The sequence below is a fragment of the Quercus lobata genome, chromosome 4, assembly GCF_001633185.2.
Source record: "Quercus lobata isolate SW786 chromosome 4, ValleyOak3.0 Primary Assembly, whole genome shotgun sequence".
Lineage (NCBI taxonomy): Eukaryota > Viridiplantae > Streptophyta > Magnoliopsida > Fagales > Fagaceae > Quercus > Quercus lobata.
In genome coordinates this window covers 23,207,352-23,233,929 of record NC_044907.1, presented here as the reverse complement: position 1 = coordinate 23,233,929, position 26,578 = coordinate 23,207,352, and the positions used below count along the sequence as shown (strand labels likewise).

Below are 26,578 nucleotides of genomic sequence, written 5' to 3'. Positions count from 1 at the left end.
TACATAATCACATGGACATGCATTTATTTATTTGACGAGTATGATATGGTTGAGGAACATGAATATGCTTGGATTGAATGCTATTCCTTTAATTTTTGGATGTCATAAAATGCTTGTTTGATTCTACCATATGATGTATCTGCCTTTGGAGATTTGTGTTTAAATGCCTTTTGAGATATTTGGAGGGGAAAATGATAGTTCTCTTCATATTAGGAGTAACAAACTTCTGACAACCATAAGAAATGTAAGAAATACAATTTCAATGCATTCAAGCATATGAGCTTTGCCAACAGTGGAAAATTGAGTAAACAAATTACACTTATTGCCAACATCAGGAGGTTATGGAACTCATGTTAATCAGTAGCAAACAATCGAGAAAATTGCTGATGCTCTAAAACAGAAACCATCTCCAGAGAGGAAACAATGATAAGGACAATACGGAGGTCAATTTATTACATATGTCAAGGCATCAAAGGACATCATAGAATGAAATTTACCATTCCTCTCATTTATGTTTGTTTTTATCATATTCCTGAAATATACTACTTCTGTATTTAGAAATGCCCGGCCATGACATAGCAGTTTCAACTTCCAACATTTTGCACTCGACTGTGATAATCAACACATGAAGCACAGATGGCTTTCTGTGACAGTAATCTTTATCTCATAAAAGTCCAGTGGTATTAGCAACAACAGAAGCCTATAAAGAAGGACCAGTCCTGACATTGAGGACACATCTTCTTCCATTCTCCAGAGTGTTGGAAAAATCATTTTCATTTCATCCTATATTCTTGCCAAAGGTGTGGGGGTCCTTATTGCAATGCCTACAATGCAAAACAGAGTTACTAAAAATATGCTCTAATATGTAGTGTTTCACACCAAGAAGACTATTTAAGCATGACAAGGAAAAAAATTGCTAGTGCTTTGTTTGTTTCTAATGACATTCCATTTAATATAAACTACATCAAATTCCATGTCTGCATACTCCTTTAACAGATATCCACTTGCAAATATTGACGTCTAATTGCCCTCACCTTCTTGATAATACTAAAAAAACTAATACTGGCATGTCAATAGCTTATAAAACAATGACAGTTTAAAGAAGACCTTAAACTTATATAGCTTGTAAGAAAATAAAAGGGTTGTTTTGTGGAGCTGTGGCTTATCTTCTTCTTGTCTTCTACTCACCTCTTTCTCAGTAATACTTAAAAAAACTAATACTGACATGTCAATAGTTTATAAAACAACGGCAGTGCAAAGAAGATCTTTAACTTATTTAGCTTGTAAGCAAGTGACAAGGTTATTTTGTGGAGCTGTGGCTTATCTTCTTCTTGTCTTCTACTCACCTCTTTCTCAATAATACTAAAAAAAACTAATATTGACATGTCAATAGCTTATAAAACAATGGCAGTGCAAAGAAGATCTTTAACTTATTTAGCTTGTATGCAAGTGACAAGGTTGTTTTGCAAAGCTGTGGCTTATCTTCTTCTTTTCTGCTACTCCACATCAAAATATCTGTCAAAACCCACTCATGAATTGGTAAATTTATTTGATATGGTTTTATTATCTTTTATTCTTAGCGAAATCAGTGAGCAAAAAAGCAAAACTTAATCCACGTTATATCAGGAAATACTTATATCAACTAAAGAGTTCATTGATAAGTTTCAAATGCAACAAGTCTAGGACCTAGTAAGACCTCACTGTTCAGCTATTGTTCTCCTGATTTATACTAGCATGGGAACAAATGCTTCAAAAGTTGACACTGGAACATAGTAGGTTGACACATCAAGTAAAGGAAACTAAATAAATGGTTGATGCAGTATATTGGTTACGGGAATGATCACCATTGAAAATAGCAAGGTATATGAAAAAGATGATAAAATTCAAGATAATATCTGGCAATCACATTGAAGAGAGAAGAATGGGAACAAGAAAATAGAAAGTATGATGTGAAACAAAATATAGATGTCCCATTTGTATTGGCCTATATATTTGTTACAACTGAGAATTGTTAGTCTAATGGGATATGTTCTAGTGGTCAACCAAAAATATACCAAAATTGTGACAATTGGTTTACATTTAGGATGTCAAGCAAGTAACAGAAAATAAAGAAATTTCTCTAAAAATATTATCTATTGAAAATATTTCCTTTCCAAAATAAACAGAACCTCAATAGTAATAAATTTCACATTATTGAGCTCAACTTACATATTGCCATCAACTATCTTTATCCTTTGCCATAGTGATACCACGGTATAACTCCATTAAGCCTGGTATGCTATCTGAATGCTTAACAACATAATTCTTGTAGAAAGTGTTTTCATTTAGAGTAAGAAGCCAAGCATAATTCTTGCCCTCTTTAAGCAGATTCTTTGACTTCAAAACCTTCAAGACATTATACCTTGGACGAAGCCTTTTATCAACCGCATACATAAGAAATCTGGGGTAACGAATTATAGACTCTATATCCATCTCCATAGTATTCACATAGAAATCCATTGCACTCCTCATTTTCTCCTCTGAGCAAGCCAAACATTGCGGGTTGTTCTTAAAAACCAACCAAATATCCTCTTCTGACCACCCCAAGCTCTTCAACACTTCCATTTTTCTGTTCCAAGTTGACTCATTCATGGAAACCAATACTCTAAGAGCATGCATAAACACCGAAGAAGCCGGTTCTAGACCCAATTTTTTGACAGTTTGTGCTACATCTTCCAACCTATTGACTTTCCGCATTATTGTTCTAGGCTGCGTTAGAATCAGTTTCGATATGCTATGTAAAGGCACTCCTTCCCTTATCAAAAAATCAATATTTGGTTGCAAAATCCCGGTAAAATCATAATTTAAAAGCCACAAAGACCGCTTAACAGCCGCCATGACATTCTCATTGTTTTCAAGATATGTATTCAGAAATTGAAACGATGGTTTTATATGAGAACTCAAGCCTCGCCTCAAAATGACAGGATTTAATACAATAAAGTCAGCAAGAAGCGTACCCACAAAGCCATTTTGAGTGAGGAACTCTATCTTGGGCTTGAGATTGTCTTCCACTTTGGATTGGAGTATCATTGGACACTTTTTGATCAATTCCGCGATGTGGGTACTGTCAAAACCGTGAGATTTCAAGAAAGTGAGCACAGCTTGAGGCCTTTGGAGGTTATTTTCTTTGAGCTTGAGCTTCTGTGAGGTTGAGAGAGCGGCTTCTAAGGGAAGCCCACATGAGTTCATGAGGTAGTTAATAGTGAAAGAGGATGGAAGTAGTTGAGAAGTTGATGAGGTTTTTGCTGCCGATGTTGTCAAAAAACGATTTTGCATAAGAGAAAGCAGGTTTCTGAAGGGAAGATTGGCAGCCATTGTTGTGGAAGCAAAGAAAAGATACACAGACAATGTTTTTAGAGAAGGGTTTTTGCTAGGGTTTAAGGGGAAAAGGAGGGAGATAATTTGGGAAAAGAATATAATAAGTTGACATGCGTTTTGAAACAATATTGCAAACTAAGATGCATTTGGTTGTAGGTTCCAATTAGTTTAACTGGTAAAATCTCTAATAGTTGTATAAGAGATCTAGGGTTCAATCCCCGCCTATACCAAAAACTAATTGGTGTCTTGGTCTGATAATAAAGAGCTATCATTAGGAGCGAACGCCATAAATTGAAACTCTCTCAAGATGCATTTGGTTGAATGTAAAATATTTTCCAAGTGTAAAATATTTTTAAGTGAAAATATTTTCGGGGAAGGAAAATATTTTCAAGTGTTTGGCTACATTACAAAAATTGTTTTAGAAAATATTTTCATGTGTTTGTTTGCATTCTGAATATGCTATTTTCTCACATTTTCTCAGTCACTTTCTCAACTTCCAAAGAAATTTTATAATAGAAAATTTCAATATATAAACTTAAAAAAACAAAAATCAAAACAAAACCATTCCTTAAACTCAAACTATTCGGTCAAACTGAGAGAGGGAGGTAGAGAGAGTGATAAAAAATTGAGGGAAAGGGACAAGTAGATCGAGAAAGAGAGAGATCAGTCATGGGTGGGTCATGGGCGACGTGATCTCAAAGGTGAGGTTGAGTTTAAGAGAAGTGTGGGTTTGAGAGAGGTGAGGGATGTGGATTGGGTATTGTAGAGGGTGGATCAGTGCTGGGGTGTGATCTCGCCAGTGACGTGGGAGCAACGGATCGGAGATGTTGGAGATGGGATGGGTTTCGCCGGCATGAGGGAGATTTTTGCCTTGGTGGATCGAGTACATGCAGAGCTCAAAGTGGGTGGAGGTGAGGTTGAGTGGATCGGGTACGGCAACACTTCGTCGAAGTGTGGGGGACCTCGAACTGGCATCTACGTGTGGGGTGGAGCTACGTCTCTCTCTCTCTCGTTAGTGCATGGGGTGGAGCTGAGGGGAGATGGGTTTCGAACCCTTGTACTCTTTCTTCTCTCCCTCTCTCTCTCTATCTAAGTCCTGGAAATCATTTGAAGGTAAAATGAGAGTGTAATTGATTTTATGATTAAAGTGGGAGCGTTTTACGGTCAATGGAAATGATTTTTCGTTTGACCAAATTTTCCATGCGCAACCAAACACACGGTAGGGTGTAAAATGATTTCCTGAAATGCTTTTTAGGCGAAACAAACACAACCCTAGCATCTTGAGTTTTATAGGCTCATTTTTTTGTTAAAACTCGAGGCTCAAAGACACGGTTTTCACGTGCTGAGTTGGAACTATTAATGCCACATAGATCTCAAGTCTTATAGACTTGAGTTCTAAAAAGCAAAACCGAATCTTTAAGACTCGATTTTTGTCGAGCAAATTCCATTAACTGATCTATGAAGTATAATGCCACATGGATCTCGAGTTTTATAGACTCGATTTTTGTCGGGCAAAATTTTATAAACACAGATCACGCTCCTCAGTAACTCACTGCACACTCACTCACCCATAACACTCCTAACCTTTAACACTCCTCACACTCCTCAGTAACCCACTGCCTCACTCACCCATAACACCCACACTTTTTACACCACATTGCCTCTAATCTCACACCACATTCCTTTCTACTACTCCTCTCTCTCAACAAATTTACATCTCTGGTAAGGGTTTAGATTTTATTGTCATTGCAGTTGGGTATTATTTGTTGTTGGGTGTGGGTTCAAGACTTTGACTATTTATTTGGTAGATACTTAACATAACTAAATTAAGATGCCATGATATTGTGAATATATACAACTTTGTTTTGTTAGTGTAAATTTTTTGACTATTTATTTGCATGGTTTTTGTTAGCAAAATTTATTCATCATTTCTAAGCTCTTATCAAGAATGTGTTTTTATCATGATCTTAGTAAAAATAACATAATTATCAATGATATAAATAAAACTACCATTCCATCTAGAAAAGAGACTTTGACAATGCAAAAAACTACCATTCCATTGGATTTGGAGTTGAGCAATAGTTGCATTGCCACTTGCCAACATTGGTGTCATTATTAGAAAGATTAGGATGTCAAAGAAGTGATGATAATCTAAATTTATTGCAAATCTACATGGAAAAGTCATTAATTTAGTCCTCATCACATATACCCCCAAACCACAATTCATTCCCAACATGTTCACTGATATATTTAGAAGGAAAACAAAGATTGAACTTAAAAAACCAATAAAAATAACACTAACTAAATATAGCAACCAATATAATATGAAGCTCCGAAGAATGTCAAGATACTCTCTACCCGCTAAAAGCAAAACCAATGCTAAATATGAATGATATTGCAACTCCAAAAACATATATTTTCAAGGTGCTAAACTGCATAAAACACATGTAACACCTTAACTACCACTGTTAATATGGTTTATTATCAAAATTCAAACCAACTTAATACAGCAACCAACATAATATAAAGCTTAAAAGAACCTGAAGATAGTATCTTTCCCTCTGAAAAGCAGAAATATGATGCAAAATACTGGCATATATCCACCAATATCATCAACCAAATGAACCCAATAAAATAGAAGCCCAATCAAATTCCCACAGTAGGCTTCCATTACAAGTTTACAAATACACCAAAGAAATACTTCTACTTACTAATTCTAATGCAAAGGAAGCTGAAGAACAATTCAGAATCCAAAATAAGCAACTGGGTATTCACCTAAACTTTATTAAGAAGCACAAGATAAGAAAAAGAAAGAAACTTGGTGGACCTATAGAGAATTGAACAACTTGGACTTTTTTTTTTTTTTTTTTTTTTTTGAGAAGCAACTTGGACTTTAAAAAGGAAAAAAAGGGAGAGGCCAACCACAACAGATTAATAGCTTTCCTGATATTTAGTTTTCTAAAAGTTGGCAATATCCTGCAAAGGTCAACAATAACGGTCATTACTTAAAAATTAGGACTCAGATTCATTAACTTAAAATTAGAAGCTTTTTAATGTAGCACCTACGAAAATGAATACTCATGGCAGTCTCAATTTTCAATCAATCTTGTATTCCCAAAATAAGGCTACATTAAACAGAGCGACGATCTAACAAAGAGGCAAATGAAAAGATGGAAAAAAAAATGACATCAACAAAAAGAGATGTAAGCAAGAACCTACCTAAAAAACCCTATCTCTATAACTGAAATTTAGCAACCAACATTAGGAAAGAATTATTGCTGGATTCAAAATTGGAATCGCATATATTATAGTACCTGCAATTCATGTTGATATAAGAGTCTTAGGATGTTCGGACTATCCTATGACAAAAATTAAAATTGAATGGAAAAGATGGCATAAAGAAACTAAAACAAATCCTCCAACAGTGACAAAACCATAACCTAAATAAAGAAAATTTAAACTCTCACAATCTGAAATAAAACAGAAAATTAAGTAAATAAGAAAAGGGTACAAAGAAATGAACTTGATGTATAATTTTGAAGCATTTTTTATGTTAGAATTAAATGATTTCATTTAAGGGGCAAACAAAAAAGAAAAATCTTACAAAAATCTGTCAAATAGGGAAAAACATTCTAACCAAATAGCAATAATCAACAAAACGAAACCCAAAAAAATGGAAAAATAAAATGGGAAATCAAGTTACCTTTAACCTTGATTCAATAACCTTGATGAAAATCAGGAAGCACTTGATTACAAAACCCTAAGGCACACAAATGCAGTAGCTTCTCACAGAATATATGAGTTCTAAGTCTCTATTTCCATATTTGATGACTTTTAAATAAGTTTTATATATGACTAGGGTTGTAAGAAGATAAACCCTAATCATCAAGTCATCATGGGCCGAATTTTAGATTTAAGATTTTTGAAATTGTAGTTATCGATATATCGAGCTTATGTCGAGCTTCTCCATCAATCTTCGATAGCAACATCTGTCGAGCTTGTGTCAAGGCTTAATGAAACAGTATTTTCTTTCACTTATTTCTTGGATCAACCTTCATGTCTTTAATGATACCACTTGATATATTTGAACAACATACTCCTTGATACATTAATCCCAAGTTGTCAAGACTTAATGAAACAGTCTTTCTTCACTTGGTTCTTGGACTAACCTTTATGTCTTTAATGATACCACTTGATATGTTTGAACAACATACTCCTTGATACGTTAATTAATCCTAACTTAGATCTATCCAATTACAAGTGAAGTTCATTTTGTCAAAATATGACCCTAACAACAATAACAGTGCTCCTCCCTAGTAAAGTTCAAGCTTGATAGGACAGTACTCTTCCTAAAATGAAGTCCCATCATCACGTTGAAATTATGTAACACCAACCAATTTTTATTTTTTTAATTTATTTTATAAGGTCTCGTTATTTATTGAGTCTAAATTCAGTAAGGATGAGATGTAAAAGAAAAACTCATGTTTTACACCATCCAATAAGAAATTGGCACATCAGTTTTCACTTAAAACTCAATAAATCCTATCACACATAATAATATCTCGATAAACTCATAATAAAGTTGGATTTTCAAATGGGTATTAGAATTGATTGAGTGTGGTTATGCTTATTCTTTAATATGTAATATGATGATATGGCATGTTGAAATTGGAGGGGTAAAACTTGGGATTTACACCATATCCTTATAGAATTTAATCTCTTATTTATTTAAAAGGTCTTGTTACACAATTATGGATAGCCAATTAAGGCCCTTGGCACTAACCATGCAGGTTAAATAGCATTAATATTGACCAAATTACTATTATATTAGTCGCTAACGCGTGCAATGCATGAGATTGTTTTAAATCAAATGTTAACATGTTCAAGTTTAAACATTTCTCTAATTACAACTATTGAAAGCTATATTGGCTCCAATATAAGATGAAACATGTAGTTATGATGAAACTATAAAAATATTACACATAAGATCATTAAAAATGAGATAAATAAAAATATTATGAAGTAATATATTACAATAATCATAATATGCTCTTACATTTGGTTTAATAAGTATTACAAAAAAACCAGTAAATAGAATAAATATACAATTGTACTTACATCTTCAAGCTTTATCCAATTCTTTTTAATATTCTATTTCCTCCCTTTCTTAGGCTCTTCTCTTTTCTAAACTACTTCAAGCTACTTAATTTTTCACCAAATTAATATCAAGTATAACACCAAATTATACCAATTCAATCCAAGATTTGCAATGTAAAACCAAACACTCTTAATGTCAATAAATTTCATAATAACCCCACCCCAGCTATTAAATTATAAAAAAATCCAATATATCTATAATCTTCATGAAAATAAGTATTCCATTGGTCTTCATCATGGAATTTAGAAATAAAATAATAAAAGAGATTAGACACACACAAAAAAATTCAATATACCCAAGTTATAAATAAAATACCAATACTAACTGTGCTAAGGTGGAAAATGGTACTATCTTTTGCCATATATAAATACAACATGACCTAAGACCTCAAAAGCTTACATGGAATATGTTTAAATGGTACTATGATTTTATTCAAACATTAAGAATACAAAAGCCATAAATCTAGATATTTATGGCATTTGTTTCAAGTTTATGCCAAACCAAAACTAAAGGCAAGCCTTTGAAAAAAACCAAAAATATACATTTAAATCCAAATCTGTTAATTGGGAGCCACTGGGTGCAATTCACAATGGCTTTGTAAAAAACAACCCAAAAGGAAAAAATAAATGTTAAAATCTATGTGGTCTTCCAAACTAGAAAACAACCCAAAATTAAAAATTAAAAAAGAAAGAAAGATGCAGATGATATGTAAAAAGATGGGTATTTGATAATGAAAATTAGAAGGGTGTGACTTAAAAGGGAAAAAACCTTGTTGTAATACCATTAATACTCTATCCATATATCGAAAGACACTTAATATTTTAACCAAAGGAGAAGAACAAGAAAACTTGTTAATAAATTTGATAAGCCAGATCAATAATCCTGAGCTTAAAGAAGAATATTTTAAAAAGCTCAAGAAAACTATGATTAAAGATGAAAATGATAAAAAGATAAAATCAAAGATAGATCTTGATGAAACTCTAGAAAGATTTAATAAAAAGAAATCTAAAGAAATAATTGTTAATGATTTAAAACATGAAATTACTGTTATTAAGAAAGAAATCATTGAGCTAAAAAATAATTTAAAGAATATTAAGGATGATAACTTTGGCTTAAAACAATAAATATTACTTTTAAAAATTGACAAACAACTTGATAATGAACAATCTAATAGCGAGCCTAATGAGCAGAAAGATGAAAACGACCCCAATCAACATGCTCATCTTTCTGATCCTACTGCTGATGTTAATAGACTCAGTCTTATTAACAGATTGATTCCTCCAAAATGGTTTTCAAAAGTTAAAATTTTTGTTTTCCATGAATATGAATTCAATGTTATTGCCATGATTGACTTTGTTGCTAATATGAAATGCATTCAAGAAGGAATAATTCCATCTAAATATTATGAAAATTCCACGAAGAAATTGCTTTCTGCTAATGGTACTCAAATGGAAATCAAATATGAATTAAATAATGCTCATGTTTGCCATGAAAATGTTTGTTTTAAAATCCCCTCTGTTCTTGTTAAAAACATGACTAATAAAGTGATTCTTGACATTCCTTTCATATATTCTTTATATACTTTTCTTATTGAACATGATGGTATCACTACTGACCCATTTGGGCAGAAAGTGTTTGCTTCTAGATTTGAAGTTGATACTAATGATTCTTTAAGCTTGATTCATGCCAAAGCCAAGCATCTAAATTTTCTAAAAAAAGAGGTTAGATATAAGAAGATTGCTGAAAAACTTTCCGACAAATTATTACAATCCAAAATTGATAATTTTTATAAAATTTTGATATATGATGTTTGTTCTGATATCCCCAATGCTTTTTGGCATAGGAAAAAGCATATTGTCAATTTGCCTTATGTTAGAGAATTTAATGAGAAAAACATTCCAAGTAAAGCTCGTTCCATTCAAATGAATATTGATACTGTCAAATTTTGTAAAAAGGAGATTCATGATTTACTTGCTAATAAACTAATTAGGAATAGCAAGTCCCCTTGGTCTTGTGTTGCCTTCTATGTTCAAAAAAATGCTGAAATTGAAGAGGGACTCCTCTCTTAGTTATTAATTACAAACCTTTGAACAAAGTACTAGAATGAATTAGGTATCCTATCCCTAATAAGAGTGACCTAGTACATAGGTTATAGCATCATATTTTCTAAATTCAATATGAAATCAGGGTTTTGGCAAGTCCAAATCAGTGAAGCCGATAAATACACTGCTTTCACCACTCCCTTTGGACGTTATGAATGGAATGTTATGCTCTTTGGTCTTAAGAAAGCCCCTAATGAATTCTAGAATATTATGAATGATATCTTCAATCCCCTGGATCTTGAAATGGCTGTATGTAAAGGAAGGTGATGTTCTTACTTGGCAATGGTTTGTTATATGGTGGGATAAATTTTCCCACACCCAAGATGTTATTGTTAATGTTACCCAGGAATTCCCTGCTGCTCCTCAAAGCACTGTTAACACTATTACTCACGTTAAGGGTCAAGCTCTGGCTTACCCCCTCATGCAGGCAGCCATGCCTTAACCCACTACATCTGCACCTGCTACCACATCCACTACTAAACCTGCTATGTCTTCTGCCAAGACCAAAAAGAAGAAGTTTGCTTTTGATGGTCTCGATAAATCTGCCTTAGTAGCTCTGTTAAAACAACAATGAAAGGATGAAAAAGAAGCCACAAATGATAACTCAGAAGAAGAAGAAGAAGAATGCCAAGAATTCGGGGCATCCTCAGAAGCCTATGTTACTAATACCAATCCCTATAATCAGGAATTATTTGGTCATGATGAATCTTCAACACTAGATTTAGGAGAGAATTAACCTTGTCGGCATAAGTAGCCAAAATTGCTAAAATAATTCTCCTGATAAGTCTGCACTAATTCCCTGATAAAGCTACAGAGGTGCTTTGATTCCCTGCTCTTGCTTTGGCTATTCCCCACTAGGGGATAATTACCTCTCCAAACAGCACATGACCTGCCATAGATAGTAAAAAAGTCAATTTTATTGTTCACATGAATAGTAAAAGTCAATTTTACAATTTAAATAGTGTTTTATTTTCCCTAAAAAAAGGAATGTCTCTTTCAGCTTAGAGGCATCACTTAATTTTTCTAGTTTCGAATTCCATATAGTTTCCAGATTGCTTCCTAAGCCTGAAACCTTTTTCCCATTCCAGTTTAAAACTTTGTATCTACTATTATCTCCTGTAAGTGTTTAAATCTCTTATTAAAATCTTATTATAATGCCTACTGTTTTATTTTAAGCTTTCTTATTTTCAGCAATTATATATATGGAAATAAATAGATAGAGATGGTGTAGAGTAAACAAATAAAATTCTCAATCTGTCTACTACTTGGATTAGATTATATTAAATTATACAGGAACACTATTGTTTTTGGCGAATGGATAATTTTGCTTTCACAGTCAGTTTGTTCTAGTTGTTTTATTGGTCGGTACCGATTTTGAATATGGCAAAATCAAAAGTTTCGGTTTGGGGCAAAACTTCCTTTTCACACTGATTTGACCCTACCAATTTTAGAGCTAAATATTTTGTTGGAACACACTTGGAAAATTTTATGATCATTATTGTTGGAAAGGTTTTATATTTTATTAATGGAATTAGAACTCTGACAATTGTAGTAAAATTTTATTATATTTTGCTATGAATGCAATTAAAAATATAATGTGTATATATATACACACACTCTCTAGACCCAATTTGAGTTTAAGGCATGACACTTGCTATCTAAGGATTTGTTTAAAGATACTCATATAGATTAGGATATTAATTTTTTTTATTTTATATTATTAATGTTTATTCAAAATTTTAATATAATGAGAAATCCATTATATTGTGCCTTTTTTTTTAATTAAAAAAAAAAGGATATCTTCTTATGTACAATATTTTTTTCTAGGTTAAATGTAGCATTGTGTGCAGGTCGAGTTTGATGGGTTAAAGGTAAAAAATTTCAACCAAACCAAGATTAGTGTTACTTTTTACAAATCAAAGTCCTTACGCTCAATGTTGTAATCTGACAAAAAGAAACAATTCTATGTATAGAATCATGGATCAACCAATAACACTTATTTCTTCAAACTTGGTGAAGAAGGTGTTCAAACTGGGGCCATGGTCTACTATCTGGTGGTGCTCAAACCGTGCAAATCCAACCAATGATTAGAGGATATAGACTTCATGATTTTAACAACTTTCTCGGTCCAAATGATCAATCTTCTCTTCATTAACATATCAAAAGTGAATGCAATGAGAAACGGGAAAATTTGAGAAATTTAACAGTTACGGATGTGAGTGGTGGTTAGGAATTTTTCAAAGCACTCTGATTGGGTTTGGTATTAATGGGTTTCTGAAGTGTGAAATTATTTTTGTGATTTTTCACTTTAAAAAAAGATGTTATTTGAAAAAAATTGTTGTCAAGGTCATTACTTTGTCAATTACGTAAATAATACCATTAATTACAGTTAGAAGAATGACTAATATCGCTCATTTTTGAAACTTGAGAATCAATAACATTTACTTGAAACTTGGAAGATAATTTCAAGTAAATTTTATGAAACAAAATATATATATATATATATATATATATTTTTTTTTTTTTGATATACTTCAACTCATAACTAAACAAGGGAAGAATAGCGAAGGTAATCTTCCTTACAAACAGCAGCAAGAGCTGGAGGAAGATTACCCTTATTGAAAACAAAAGAAAATCTGGAATTTAAAGCTAATCTAGCGACTTCATGAGCTGTTGCATTGCAGCTTCTCTTAATCCAAACAAAAGAACTGTGATGAATCACCTCAGCTAAGGAGCGAATGTTGGAGATGGTAGTCTGGATGGACCAATCTGGAGTGGCAGCGCTGTTGGATAGTGAATTGAAACACACCTGCGAATCTCCTTCAAAAGCTACCTGATTCCATCTTTCCTGCTTAGCAATCTGCACGACCCATAAAAGAGCTTCTGTTTTAGCTTGGAGTAGTGACCGAAGGGGGCTGACTTTTGCCCAAACATTACAAATAAAACCTCCGCGGTCTGTGGCAACCACAGCCAGAGCTGTCATTGAACTAGATAAAGCAGCATCTACGTTAACTTTAATCCAGCCAGGAGGAGGGGGGTCCAGTGATGTGGACTGATATGGGCAGAGGAAGTTAAGGAAGCTGAGCAGACAGCCACATACTCCCTGAATCTTCTTTGAATGAGCTGAGTGGAGGCACGCAAGTCCACTTTGCTTTTAAGATGGAGCTCAGTGTTTCTCATCATCCATATCTCCTCTAAAGTAAGGGCCATGACTAGTGAAACTTTCCATTGGTCTGCTACTCGACAAAGAGCATCTGGGGGCTTGATAACTAGATTGACTATGTCCTCAGGTGAATCAGCCCTTACATCTTTTGCTCTGAAACCCCAACAAGCTGAGAACCATAAAGCTTTAGCAATTAGACATCTAAGAAACAGATGGCAAGGTGACTCGATACATCCCTGACAAAGGAGGCAAGTTGGATCATGAATATCCACCCTTTTTAAAAGGTTTACTCTGGTTGGAAGGGCGTTGACCCCTAATCTCCAAAGGACCATTTTAATTGTTTCAGGCGCTTTTAGATTCCAAAGCTTTTTCCAAGCTACAGTGGAAGAGACTTGAGTGTTGATATGGGAAGAAGATACACGACTAACAGATTTGACAGAGAAATGCCCTTCGGATATAATGTCCATATCAACTTATCAGGGGTTGGCCTGATAGGAATAGGTATAGTAAGAATGGCTTGTGCTGATGGCGAGTCAAATAATTCATAAATCAGATAAGCCTTCCAACAATGCAGATCCGGATGTCAATAAGATGGGATACCAAGATAGGTTGTTGGGTAGCCACTCCATCTCTAGGTTTTGGAATAAAACCTTGAATCCAAGGAACCCAAGGATCTAACCAAACATTAATAGAGGAGCCATCCCCAATGAGATAACATGCATCCTTGACGATGATATCCTTAGCATTTTCAATAGCTCAACCAGTCATTCTTCACCATGTACCTAGCCCTTAGAATTTTCATACAAAGGCTGTCTCTCTTAGATGCAATCATCCAAGCTAGTTGGCCAATAGTGCATTGTTGATGTCTTTGGATTTTTTTAAAACCCAAACCACCTGCACTTTTAGGGATGCAAAGCTTGTCCCAAGCTCTCCAAGCAAGGAGTTTTCTTCCTTCTTGATCTTTGGGCTTCCACCAAAACCTTCTAGTAAGAGAGTCCAACTTGTCACACACTTTATTAGGAAAACTAGAAGTTGACATAGTATATGTAGGTAAGGATTGAGTGACCGAGGTTATGAGGGTTCTTTTACCTGCCTAGGATAGGCACTTACTTCTCCACCCTATTAACTTAGACTCTAGTCTTTCTTGGAGGTAGGCAAAATCTTTGGAAGGGGCTTTTGAGAGGAATAAAGGGGCGCCGAGATATTCAACATCTTTTTTGAGATTTTTGAATTGAAGGATTCTTTTGATGGATCTCCAAGTTTGGGGCTGAGTATGCTTGGAGAAAAAAACCCCAGACTTATTGTAGTTGATACTTTGCCCCGACCAACTACAATATTTTTTAAGAACATTGGCTAACCCTTAAGCATCTCTGTTACTGTTTTAGAGAAAAGCACAATGTCGTCGGCGTACATAATATGGGTTATGACTAGTCCATTGGGGCTAGTTTTAATGCCATTGATATTCTTTATTCTTAATTTGTGACCCAGCAACCTAGACAGCACCTCTTGGCCAAGAATGAAGAGATAAGATGGAACAATAGACAATAGTGTGCTTCGGCCCTTCCTATAGCAAACAAATTAATAGATTAATGTTGCAAATCCATTTGTTAATTGATGAGTTATAGTTTGTTCGCCTCGTTAAGGCTGCTGGGCTGGACCGCCCACTAATGGGCATCCAAATTGGCCTATAAGAATGACAAAATTCTATAAACTCAACTCAATGACTAAAAAAAAAAAAAAAAATACTCAGCGACTTTGTATACACATTTTCATTTCTGGGCTTTGTTATTTTTTTGTGAATTTAACTTTGGGTTTGGGCTTTGGTTCTATTTTATAAATTTATTTTAGGGTTTGGAGTGGGCTAATAGTATATTTTTATTCTGGGCTTGACTTGAGTTGGGTTTAGTGAAGAACTTTCGGACTGAACTATGTAAGTTTTGGGTTACAATATGTTTGAATGTGTATCTAGGCTTGGGCTTGAGTTCTTTAAGAGCTTTAAGTAAAGTTTCAAGTTGAATTTTATGGTGGAATGGGTTAAATTTTGAGGTTGGGCTCGAATTGAATGGGTTTAGTTCAAAATAGTCCAATAGGTGGGGCCAAGGCCGGTGTGACTTGGATTTAAAAGGAGAATTTTAAGTGAGATTGAGTTGGGTTTGATTTAAGCGGGCATGGGCCATATTCTTAGATGGGATTTTGAAAATAGATCTTCAAGAGGATCTGGTTTAAGCCATTGTTGTGAATTGGGCTAGTGTAATATTTAGTTGAATGAGAGCTCTTGTAGCCTAACGAATCGGGTTCAACTTACAAAAAGCAACTCATAAGATAGGTGGGTTTATTTTGGCACAATTGGGCATCAAAATCAAATAGTTTAGAACTTTAGGTATGGTTCATTCATTAGACGAGGTAAGTCAGTGGGATGTTTCTTTTAGATCACTAGTTTTTTAGTCTTACAAAAGCAAGTTGTAACAAATCCTACTCATTTCATAGCTCATAGCTGTGTTGGGCCAATCTTGTAATTCAAAAATTGTATGGATGGAGGAAATAGGAAACTCCGCCATTTATTGCCGGCCTTGTGGCCAATGATGTCTCCACTTTATAGTTTTTGATTGGTATCAATAATAAAAGTCTATCCAAACAAGTATAAATGCTTATGGGTGTGGGAGGCAAGAGTCAGGGTTCAAGTTTCCAGGAAAGAGCTTCACACACATATACACATAGATTAGACTAGAGTAGAAATTCTATCTTCTATCAAAAAAATAATAAAAGTCTATCTCTCTTTGCATCTAAAGCCCATTTCTAAGAGTAGCAGTGTTTGTTGAGGACTTTTGTCAAACAGTGGGAAGCATTTCTCCTAAAAATAACCATGAAAATTGGTGGTGAGGAGATGAAAAGTGGGACCATTACGCAATAAACACCCATGTAACAAGATAAATTATTTAGTCACATCAGTAGTGCCTAGTGGTCTACCAAGTTAATAACATTGGGTCATGTGTTATAATTTACTGACTGAGATCCTACTCACTAGGGGTGTGCATGAGTTGGGTTTGGTCGAATTGAAGAGTTTTTTTAACCTACCAACCCAACCCACCATGGTAGGTTAAAAAAAAAATCCAATCCAACCCAACCCAAACAAACACAAACTATATAAGGAGAACTTAAGGTTTGGGTTTTATATAGAAAGAAAGGCAAAAAAGTAAATAATAAAATCGTATAATATATTTTTCTAATATATTTTTTTAATTTTAAATATATTTTAAATATAGTTAGGCTGGGTTGGGTTAGGCGGATTTGTGACCTAACCTGCTATAAAAAATTTAAAAAAAAAAAAAAATTAATAGCCTAAACCAGCCTACCAAACCTTAAAATTGAGCTAGATTAAGTCAGTTTTGACAAATTGGTGGGCTCACTGTACACCCCTATAGCTCTACTAGTCACCAACATAGTCATAAAAATAACATAAAATATAAAAGAAAAATCCTTACCCTCTACCTTCATCATCCTTGGCTCCCTACCCCCTGGCTCCACCATGGCCACTATCCCCATGTCTGGCCGTTGGTAATGACGGTGATCCTCCCTAATAAACTTGAAGCAATTTCATACTCTTCATTTTTTTTTTTTTTAATTGCTGAGAAAGTTGAGATAGGAATAGGAGAAGAACACTTCAAACTAATTTAGTTTTGTACTTTTTGCTTATGCGGCTAGTTTCAGTTTTTAGTTGGTATGTTTGTAATTTTGCTTCTAAGTACTTTTTTTCTTTGTTGGGTTTCTTATTTGATTTTTGTTTTATAGATCAACCTAAACCCTATTGTTACAAAGAGAGGAGTTGTCCATTGCACTCAATATGTTCAAGGATCTAATTATTGTCTAATAAATGTCTTTCTTGATCAAATTCCAGGAAAGGGAATAATTATTTCAGTTGTATGTTTGTCTTCATCCATCTCCATGTTAAATTTTATCAATTTCTATTATAAAATTGTGTGTGGTTTATTTCCTTAACAATCCTGTCATTGGCTAAACTCTTAGAACCTTCTTGCAAATTGATAATCTAGGGAAGGGAGATGTAGGTCAAGCTTTATAGAATTTCAACGTGATGATGGGATATTCATTTTAGGAAGAGTACCATCCCATCAAGCTTGAACTTTACTAGGGAGGAGCACTGTTATTGTTGGGTCATATTTTCTTTGTAATTGACTAATCCTTGGGCAAAACACATTTTACTTGTAATTGGATAGATCCAAGTTAGGATTAATGTATCAAGGAGTATGTTGTTCAAACATATCAAGTGGTATCATTAAAGACATGAAGGTTGATCCAAGAAACAAGTGAAGAAAGCCTATTTCATTAAGTCTTCACACAAGCACGACAGATGCTGCTATCGAAGATTAATGAAGAAGCTCGACACAAGCTCGATTTGTTGAGAACTATGATTTTAGAAATCTCAGATCTGAAATTTGGCCCATCATGACTTAAATGATTAGGGTTTCTCTTCTTACAACCCTAGTCATATATAAGACTTATTTTAAAATTAATCAAGTACAGAAACAGAGACTTAGAACTCATATACTCTATGTGAAGCTACTACATTTGTGCGCCTTAGGGTTTTGTAACCAAATGCTTCCTAATCTTTATCGTTTATGAAGCAAAAAACTTTACAGCCAACAACAATCAATCAAGTTGCTGGAGTTAGTCATATACTGGGATCCATGCAAAGGAGTTAGTCATAGATTGAAAATTTGTACAACAAAAGAAAGAAGGTTGCTACAAGATCAAGTCCAATTGGGTATTGGAGCAAAAGTTCAACTATAGGCTGGTGTTTTGGGATAGGTCAGGGTAGTGGTAAGATTCCCCATACTTGTAACCACTTGATTATTGATTAGTTGATTCTTGGGAGTGGTGACCTTAAATTCTCCTGGTGGGGTTTTTGCCTTGCGAGAGGTTTTTCCCATTTGTCAACAAAGCACCGTATTAATTTATTTTCCGCTACATTTAGTTTATTTGGTGATTTTTTGGAGCCTCCACAATTTGCATGTAATTTGACCTAATTAATCAACTTGGTAATTGAATTAATTAATTGGGGTCAATCTATTTTAACCCAACAATTGTCACTACCTGAGTTGTGATAAAGGTGGTGAAGCTAGGGAACAACGATGGCAAAGGTGGAGCTGGTGGCTTGTTTTTTATATTTCATTTTATTTATTTTTATGACTAAGATCTCAGTCAATAATTTATAGCACATGACACAATATTATTAGTATGGAGAATCGCTAGACATTGCTGATGTGGTCCTCCATAAGGACAGAATAATTTTTCAAAGGTGAGTGTCTTGCCTCAAACTAAAGGGGAGGAGAGTATAAAAACAAAAAACCTCAAGGGAGGTTAGTGCAATTTACCTATACGGTAAAGGTTGTAAACATTTTCTATAAATGAAGAGTCTGTTATGTGATTAAGGAACCTCACTCGACTCATTTCCAATTGAAATTAATTTCAAGCTCATGGGAACATTCCTAGAAGTAACATAATTTTTTCCCACGCATGTCCTCCTAACCTTTCACCAAAAAATTATGTTTCATGTTAAAGCACATGCTCCTCAAGTAAGTGATTTCTCTATTTGGATAAAAAGTACTAAGCAAGGCTAAAAAGTTTTCTTCCCTACAATTCTTCACATTAATGTTACTCTTACTCCAACTCTTAATTTCCTTTTTATAACTCTTCTTCTATCCATTTTCTTTTCTATAAGTTTTCTATTACTTTCTATGTACCTCTCCCATTCATTCCTTGTTCTTCTTACAACAAAAAAGGTGACCACTCTCTCCCTTTATGATTATTTTGTTTTCGTTGGTGGATTTGTTATTGTTTTTTCCTCCTTTGTAGTGAATTGTTTTATTACTTGCAGATCTGTTTCAAGCCCTCTTTTACTGATTTGATTTGAATTTAGTTTAGGTTAATGTTTAATTAATTTGGAAGTGAGAATTTGAATTTATATTTTAACACACTAGATTATTACATGGCTTTATCTCATTTTAATTTTGGTGTGTTATAAATTTTTTAGACACTTTTAATATGTTTTGTATTTTAGAGAGATAACATTTGAATTTTTATGTGAATTTGTTTTCTTTTTGGTTTTGATTTTCTGTTTGGGTAAAATATCATTTTTCGTCCCTAAACTATCTCAAAAAATCGCTTTTCGCTCTTGAACTTTAAGAAGTTCTATTTTTGTCCCTAAATTTTGCAAAATCTTCTGATTTTTGTCCTTTTGTTTGTTTCCGTTAGTTTATGTCTTACATGGTCTGGCGGAGCGCTAATGTGGTATCTAACTTGGACTAAATTATTTTATTTTAACAAATATGAACTCGTGGCAAATGCAAACCATTTTTTAAATGGCCATAATTACCCCCACCAAAATCTCCAAGTCTCAGGCATGCTGACATTAACCCAAATTCCCTAGACCATGAAAACCCACCACTCTCACTCACTGAAAACCTCAAACCGGTGACCCCAATCGACCGTTGGCTTCTGCCTCTATCAAAGTTACATATTGATTAACATGTGTGGCAAGCCAACTAAATTTATTAAAGTTACTTAAATACAACATGTGATCCATTAATGTCTGATGGAGTTTTCAACAATAGACACTAGGTACCACTAAATCGGTTTATATACAATATCTGATGGAGTCTGCAACAACAATGTCTGATGGAGTCTTCATAGTAAGCACAACAACTCCAATAAATCCATACATTCCAATAAAGCTATAAAGCAACAAATAAAAAAAATTTGCCTTATAAGGGAGTGATTAAGCGTCCAAGACATTGAAGCTATTTTGCCGATTAGCACTCTGTCAAGCCACATAAGACAAAAATTAATGGTAACAGATAGAGGGATGAAAATCAGAACACTTTGCAAAGTTTAGGGACAAAAATAGAACTTCTAAAAGTTCAAGGACGAAAAATGAACTTTTGTGATACTTTAGGGACGAAAATGATATTTTACCTCCCTTTTTTTTAATTTGGTTAGGTTTTGGCTTTTTAGGTCCAAAAAATATTCGTTTCATTTTTTAAAATAAATTTATAGATATGTAAGTTTTATTGGATTTGGGGAGAGAAATTTTGAATTAAAAAAAATAGTTTTGGGAAATAATTGTCAGTTTCTAATATTTTGGGAATATTATCTCTACATTGCATTTTAAGTTCTTAACAAAGTTGCTTTTCATTTTTGATAACAGATAAATTTTTTAATTATAATGTGTATATGTCTATTAACTTTATTTTAAACTTTTTGTTAGCAACTAGCTAAAAACTTAAAAAAATTTATTATGTCACCACATTTTGACCTCCAATTGAACCCCTGTCCAACCTTAAAACCATGAATTCCTCATCTTTCTAGTTCTTTTAATGGTTCTATTTTTAAAACCATATTTTGATCACGTGACTAATTTTCTTCCAATAAGCTACAATAATGATTAGAATATGCTCGGTTGCTTTTATCTCGGGCATTGTTCATATGCATTTTTTTTTTTTATAGTGCTAATATGTTCATATATCGTATGTATTGTTATTAATAATAACAAAGTGAACCCATATCCACGCAATGCTATTTATAGAAGTAAAGATTATAATTGAGGAAAACTTAATTTTTTTTTTTTTTTTTTTTTTTTTTTGGTGTTTGAGAATAACTTAACACAAAAACATAATCAAATTTAATAATATTAAGCATGGAAGGACAAATCAAGGTCATTGACATGTTCTTTTTAGTAATTCAATAAAAGCTCATTGACAAGAATGGTCATAGCTGAAGGAATAAATTTCCAATTTATTTTGCAAGACATTTGTGTGTGTGTGTGCACGCGCGCTAAATAAGTACTTTATTTTATTGAATTACTGAAAAGAACACGATTACAATTAAAAGAACTAGGCCTAGAGCCATCTCGATCCATAGCCTCAACAACACGAGGGACTAGGGAAGAGATGGGAACTAGTTCTGTTCAATTGAAAAGCACAGCCCACTGGACTTGTGGTACAAAAAATTTTAATTGCCACAATCCCCACCAGGTCCACCAAACCCGAAGGTGTATCCCTCGAACGTACCTATATATCCATGAAAATCTATGAGATAGCAGTTAGGGCTGTCAATGATTGTATCATAAGTATATTTATGAGGTCCATTTAGCACTCCGGAACTATTTCTATACTGGATCGCTCTAAATTGACTTGTATGTCCATAATTGTCATCTGGAAATATTCCGGATCCCATGGGTGGGCTAATTCCATTTGGGGGATTAACAGCGAACCCTCCCCAACCAACAGTTTCAGGTTCAACAAAATTATTAAATATTGCTGCTGGAAAATATCCAATATTAATTTGATCTTTTGTTACCCACCAATTGCCATCTTCCGCCTGTCACATAAAACAACAAGGGTATATGATCAAAGTCACAAAACTCTAAGCACCTTTTTCAAACTTTGATTCAAAATTTAATATACATAGAATGTTAATATTACAAAATAAAATAATATGCAGTTTAATTAACGATAGATTTACCTTTGAAATAGAGAGTCCAATCTCAAATTGAGGACCATTAGGAATGGATACATTACTTATAGGTGACCCGGGATAAACTCTTTTGTCAACTTGCACAAAACCAGGGCAAGCAATGTTGAAGCAGCCTGTCTTATTAGCACCATCAGTCTGTAATTTTCAAAGGCATTGTTACGTATAATTTTTAAAAGAACTTGCAGTATATACAAATTTAATGAATTGAAACACTAGCAAACAAGAAACAAACATGCACCACAAGAAAAAAGTTAGATAATAAATTATAAATGTGTGAAAACGATAGAATAGAAACATACCGTCCAAAATGTAAAGAAATAAGAATACGGAGTACCCTTGTACGTACTTGGGGAAACCTGTTTGAATCAAGGAGTAAAAAACATTATTCTTTTGGAAAATCTGTTATGTTGTTCCATTTATACTTAGAACTTGAACTTTTTTTAACCAATACGAATGACATCTTTTTTTGATGAATAATACGAATGACATCTTATGCATCAAAGAAAACGACCCTTTTTTCTTTGTTTTCTTCGTTGAAAAAGACAATCGTTTATTGCAAACTCATGATTGGACAATTATATCAATCATCAAAGATTAAGGTGTGAAACTGTGAATATCAACAAAATAAGTATAAATTTAAATTACCATCCATCCTGTTGTGATAGAATTCAAGTTCTCGTTTGCACCGTTCATGACATAGATTACGGCATAGCTGCTTCCCTCCTTAACATCAGGATTATAGACATTGATGTTTCCTATAACGCCAAGATAACTTTCATATTTAGATGTTCGCATTTGGATAACTGCACGCTGTACAACCCAACAAATAAGATCAATTTGATGGGATCCACCATTACTTTATTTTCCCCATAAAAAAGCTAGAACCTAGTTCTAAATTTGGCTACCATATTAACCTTCATCATTCTAAATAATAAATAATAATGCATCTTTTGACAAATTTGCTTTAAATTTATATAATTAAATATTAAAAATATTGGGTTTAAGGATCACAAATATATTGAGTCGAGTTTGGTTTTATTCAAACCTGGTTATTTAGCTAATCAAACTTTAAACTTCATTTCAAATTTGGTTCATTTGGTTAATGCAGAGGTTTGAATGGCCATTTTCAGAAAATCTTATTATCACATCAACGTTATATTTTTGGGAAAATAATACTTGTGTAATGTATTATGATACCAAGTATGGTTATGATTACATCATACATCCCAAAATATATAATAAAGAACTTACATGAATATTGGGAACTTTTGTTGTTTGAGGATAAATGTTATTTGACATTGATCTAATTGCTATGAGGTCTGCTTTTGTTGTCCTGCGAATAGGAACTGTTCCTGACGGACAAGCATCTTGTAGTAAACCAATCATTGAAGGTCTATTTCGCGAGAGACCTACATTCTTTGTTGTTCTTTTTGAAAAATGAGGTCTTTCCTGAAGAAGCAAAAATTCAAATTAAACTAAAAAACATGATATTTGTTTTCCAACTTGCAGATTTATATTTTCATAATAATAATAAGTGATAGCTCTATGATAATGACATCCTTAGTGGTATCTCACATGCTCTTGGTTCAAACCCTACTTCCTCTTCCACCACTATCCACTTATTAAAATTACAATTAAAAAAAAAATAAAAAAAATAAATAAAATAAAAAATAAAAAAAAACAACAACAACAACAACAAATCTTTATTCCTAAACCTTTGGAGTCAACTATAAATTCTCAACAAGCTAAGACAAATCTATCAAAATATGTTATTTTTTGTGTCGTTCTATTATATCTGAATCATTCTATGTTTCTAATATATATTTCCCTATATTGATAGGTCCATTGTTATTACACTTACTTACCCAAACTAATGTAATTATAAAAACATACAAAAGTGAGTGATTCATAAGTCATGATATATAATTGCATAGTTAAGGAAACTGAATTTTGCCATCTCTTGCTCTAGTTAGAATGTAGCCTTTAATCAAATTCTGATTAAGAATAGTATTTTTTTTTTTTTTACATAATTGATTTGCTTAATTAATCCTTTAAATAATAAGCCCTAGTCAAATTGGAATTTGTTAAAATGATAAGGTATGGCAAACATAGTAATCATTATGATAATTTTCAGTTCAAAAAGTACAAACTACTACAATTTCTGAAGCAATTGGAAAAAAAAAAAAAATTTGTTTATTGATATAGATAAAGGAATAAATAGTTTCAATATTTGCTTAAGTACCTGGATCTTGTGATCTTTCAACAGAGGATGGTCAAAAGCCAATTGTTTATTGATATCAATGCAATCAACAATATGTCCAAACTCTGTCTACAAAATCAAAAAAGAAAAAACGAATTCTATTATAGCATAAAAACAAGTTCTATAACATGTTATATATTAAATTAAAAAAAAAAAAAAACAATAATAATAAGACTTCCATGATTTAGACAATGTCTAAAAAATATGATGATTGTGAGTTGCGATCGTGAAGACAAATAATTGAAAAGGCACTGCAAAGATAAAAGCCTCTAAATAACAAATGGGTATGACATTTGAGAAGGATTAGGGTTGGGGACCCCCAAGAACTAAATAAATGGACTGTAATTTCATTTTACATGAGTTTCTTGCTATTCAACTAAAGTACTTCAATCATATACTTACTAGTTCCATAATCCCTCTCAAAGGTAACATGGCTAAAATGGAAGCTTTCAACTAACTTGGGGAGACTCTCATCTAGAAGACATCACGAGTTCCATGGGAATCCAATATCCACATACCTAGTGCAATAAACACCCAGAAGAGGGCTTCATTAAGGCACATGTTCGAATCACTTGCTATTAGTACTCGATTGATATAAGCAAGTTAAGGCATATGACAAGATACCTGCGATCTTGTCATATGCCTATCATTTGGCTTTCACTCATCATCAATCTCTAGCCCCACCAAGATGAATGTTAAGATAACTACAAAAAGCGAGGATTGTGGAAAGCTATTTGGTATTCCAAGGTCTCGATTCTTGAATAGATAAAGGTGCAAATTTGGAGGGCTTGCAAGTCTATTCTGCCAACCAAACTCGCATTGGCTTCAAGATAACGTGGTCAAAAATGTTTTCTACCATATTTGTGGAAGGGACTAAGGAGGATTATTTATTTGCCTGCGTTTGGTTTATTTGTGGTTTCAAAGGGCTGAATGGATCCTCACTGAGCCCACTAATGTGTTCTTGGCGGCAAGGAATATGGTGGACGAGTATAAAGCCCATCAAGCAGTTGGAACAGGGTGGGACTTTCTATGACTAGAGGGATGATTCAATCCTTAGGAAAGAATAATTTCTCCGAAAGAATAATTTCTCCGCATTTCTAGGTTGAGCCCACAGTTATCACTAATTATTGAAAAATTGTGCTCTTAGGTAAGATATTATTAAACTTTCAATAATTCAAAGTTAAAAAAATTTATGATTTATGCCGTGTCAAATATTTATCACTGAATTACCATTTTTTTCCCCTTGAAGCAAATCTTATCATTATAAAATTTAAGATAAAAGAACTCAGAGGGGACCAAGATGAAAACCTTAAAATGTAAGGAACCAAAAAAAAAAAAACCCCACAAATTTTAAGGGATCAAACACATAATTTAGTCAAAATTAAATATAAATTCACTAGTTTCATTAAGTCTCAGTTCTTCTGATTAAACCAATGTTAGTAATAAATCTCATAACTTAATCAAAGTCTTTTGAATGTTGTTGTTGTTGTTGTTGTCATCGTTCTGTCTTTCTCTCTTTTTCCCCCCTTTCAATAAAGACGAGAGTGGAAATCAAACTCAAAATTTTCTTTTATGAGAGAATTGGAGAATAAAACATAGGGTCTATTTGGTTGGTGGAGTGGAAATGTGGGAGGATAGAAAATGAGGAACGGATAGAAAAGTGGGAAGATAAAAGAGATTTCAATTTCCCTAATTTGTGTTTGGTTGGGGGCGGAAAAATGGAGGGATGAAAAAATAATAATTTTTTTTAATAAATTTACTCATATGCCCTTGTTGAAAATAATTCCTAGATAAAAAAATGTGACAAAAAAAGACAATTATCCAAATTTACTAAAAAGGAAAAATCATGTCCCAATAATCACGCTGAAAAAAAAAAAAAAAAAACAGAGAGAGAGAGAGAAGAAGCTATTAATAGGACTAGTAAAAGGAGGAAAGGAGGGTAGTTTAGTCATTGAATGCAATTATTCTTCTCCCCACTATTTTCTATC

At 33.4% G+C, this 26,578-nt stretch overlaps 3 protein-coding genes across 3 annotated transcripts; all 3 read right to left on the bottom strand.

Moving 5' to 3' along the window:
• Positions 1 to 287: 287 nt before the first annotated feature.
• On the bottom strand, positions 288 to 3,088 carry LOC115986424 (transcription termination factor MTERF9, chloroplastic-like). The gene is made up of 2 exons (XM_031109428.1): positions 2,209 to 3,088; positions 288 to 824 (listed from the first exon to the last, which is right to left on the bottom strand). Exon 1 carries the CDS (start codon positions 3,067 to 3,069, stop codon positions 2,218 to 2,220), a length of 852 nt encoding a protein of 283 aa, XP_030965288.1. The 5' UTR covers positions 3,070 to 3,088; the 3' UTR covers positions 288 to 824; positions 2,209 to 2,217.
• Positions 3,089 to 13,162: 10,074 nt separating this feature from the next.
• LOC115984859 lies at positions 13,163 to 14,247 on the bottom strand. Its single transcript, XM_031107853.1, has 2 exons — positions 13,718 to 14,247; positions 13,163 to 13,604 (listed from the first exon to the last, which is right to left on the bottom strand). The coding sequence occupies exons 1-2, from the start codon at positions 14,245 to 14,247 to the stop codon at positions 13,163 to 13,165; spliced, it is 972 nt and encodes a 323-aa protein (XP_030963713.1).
• Positions 14,248 to 21,627: 7,380 nt separating this feature from the next.
• Positions 21,628 to 22,790, bottom strand: LOC115984858. Its single transcript, XM_031107852.1, has 4 exons — positions 22,782 to 22,790; positions 22,630 to 22,686; positions 22,319 to 22,465; positions 21,628 to 22,174 (listed from the first exon to the last, which is right to left on the bottom strand). Exons 1-4 carry the CDS (start codon positions 22,788 to 22,790, stop codon positions 21,806 to 21,808), a joined length of 582 nt encoding a protein of 193 aa, XP_030963712.1. The 3' UTR covers positions 21,628 to 21,805.
• Between the last annotated feature and the right edge of the window lie 3,788 nt (positions 22,791 to 26,578).

Bases quoted from the DNA above. Each gene is read 5' to 3' on its own strand.
- LOC115984858 (XM_031107852.1), bottom strand. The intron at 22,466-22,629 runs GTATGTTTCTAT...TGAAAATTACAG, and splicing joins ATTTCTTTACATTTTGGACG to ACTGATGGTGCTAATAAGAC. The intron at 22,175-22,318 runs GTAAATCTATCG...TTTATGTGACAG, and splicing joins TTGGACTCTCTATTTCAAAG to GCGGAAGATGGCAATTGGTG.
- LOC115986424 (XM_031109428.1), bottom strand. From the start codon at position 3,069: ATGATACTCCAATCCAAAGTGGAAGACAATCTCAAGCCCAAGATAGAG.
- LOC115984859 (XM_031107853.1), bottom strand. From the start codon at position 14,247: ATGGACATTATATCCGAAGGGCATTTCTCTGTCAAATCTGTTAGTCGT. The intron at 13,605-13,717 runs GTATGTGGCTGT...TGCTTTATCTAG, and splicing joins ATTCAAAGAAGATTCAGGGA to TTCAATGACAGCTCTGGCTG.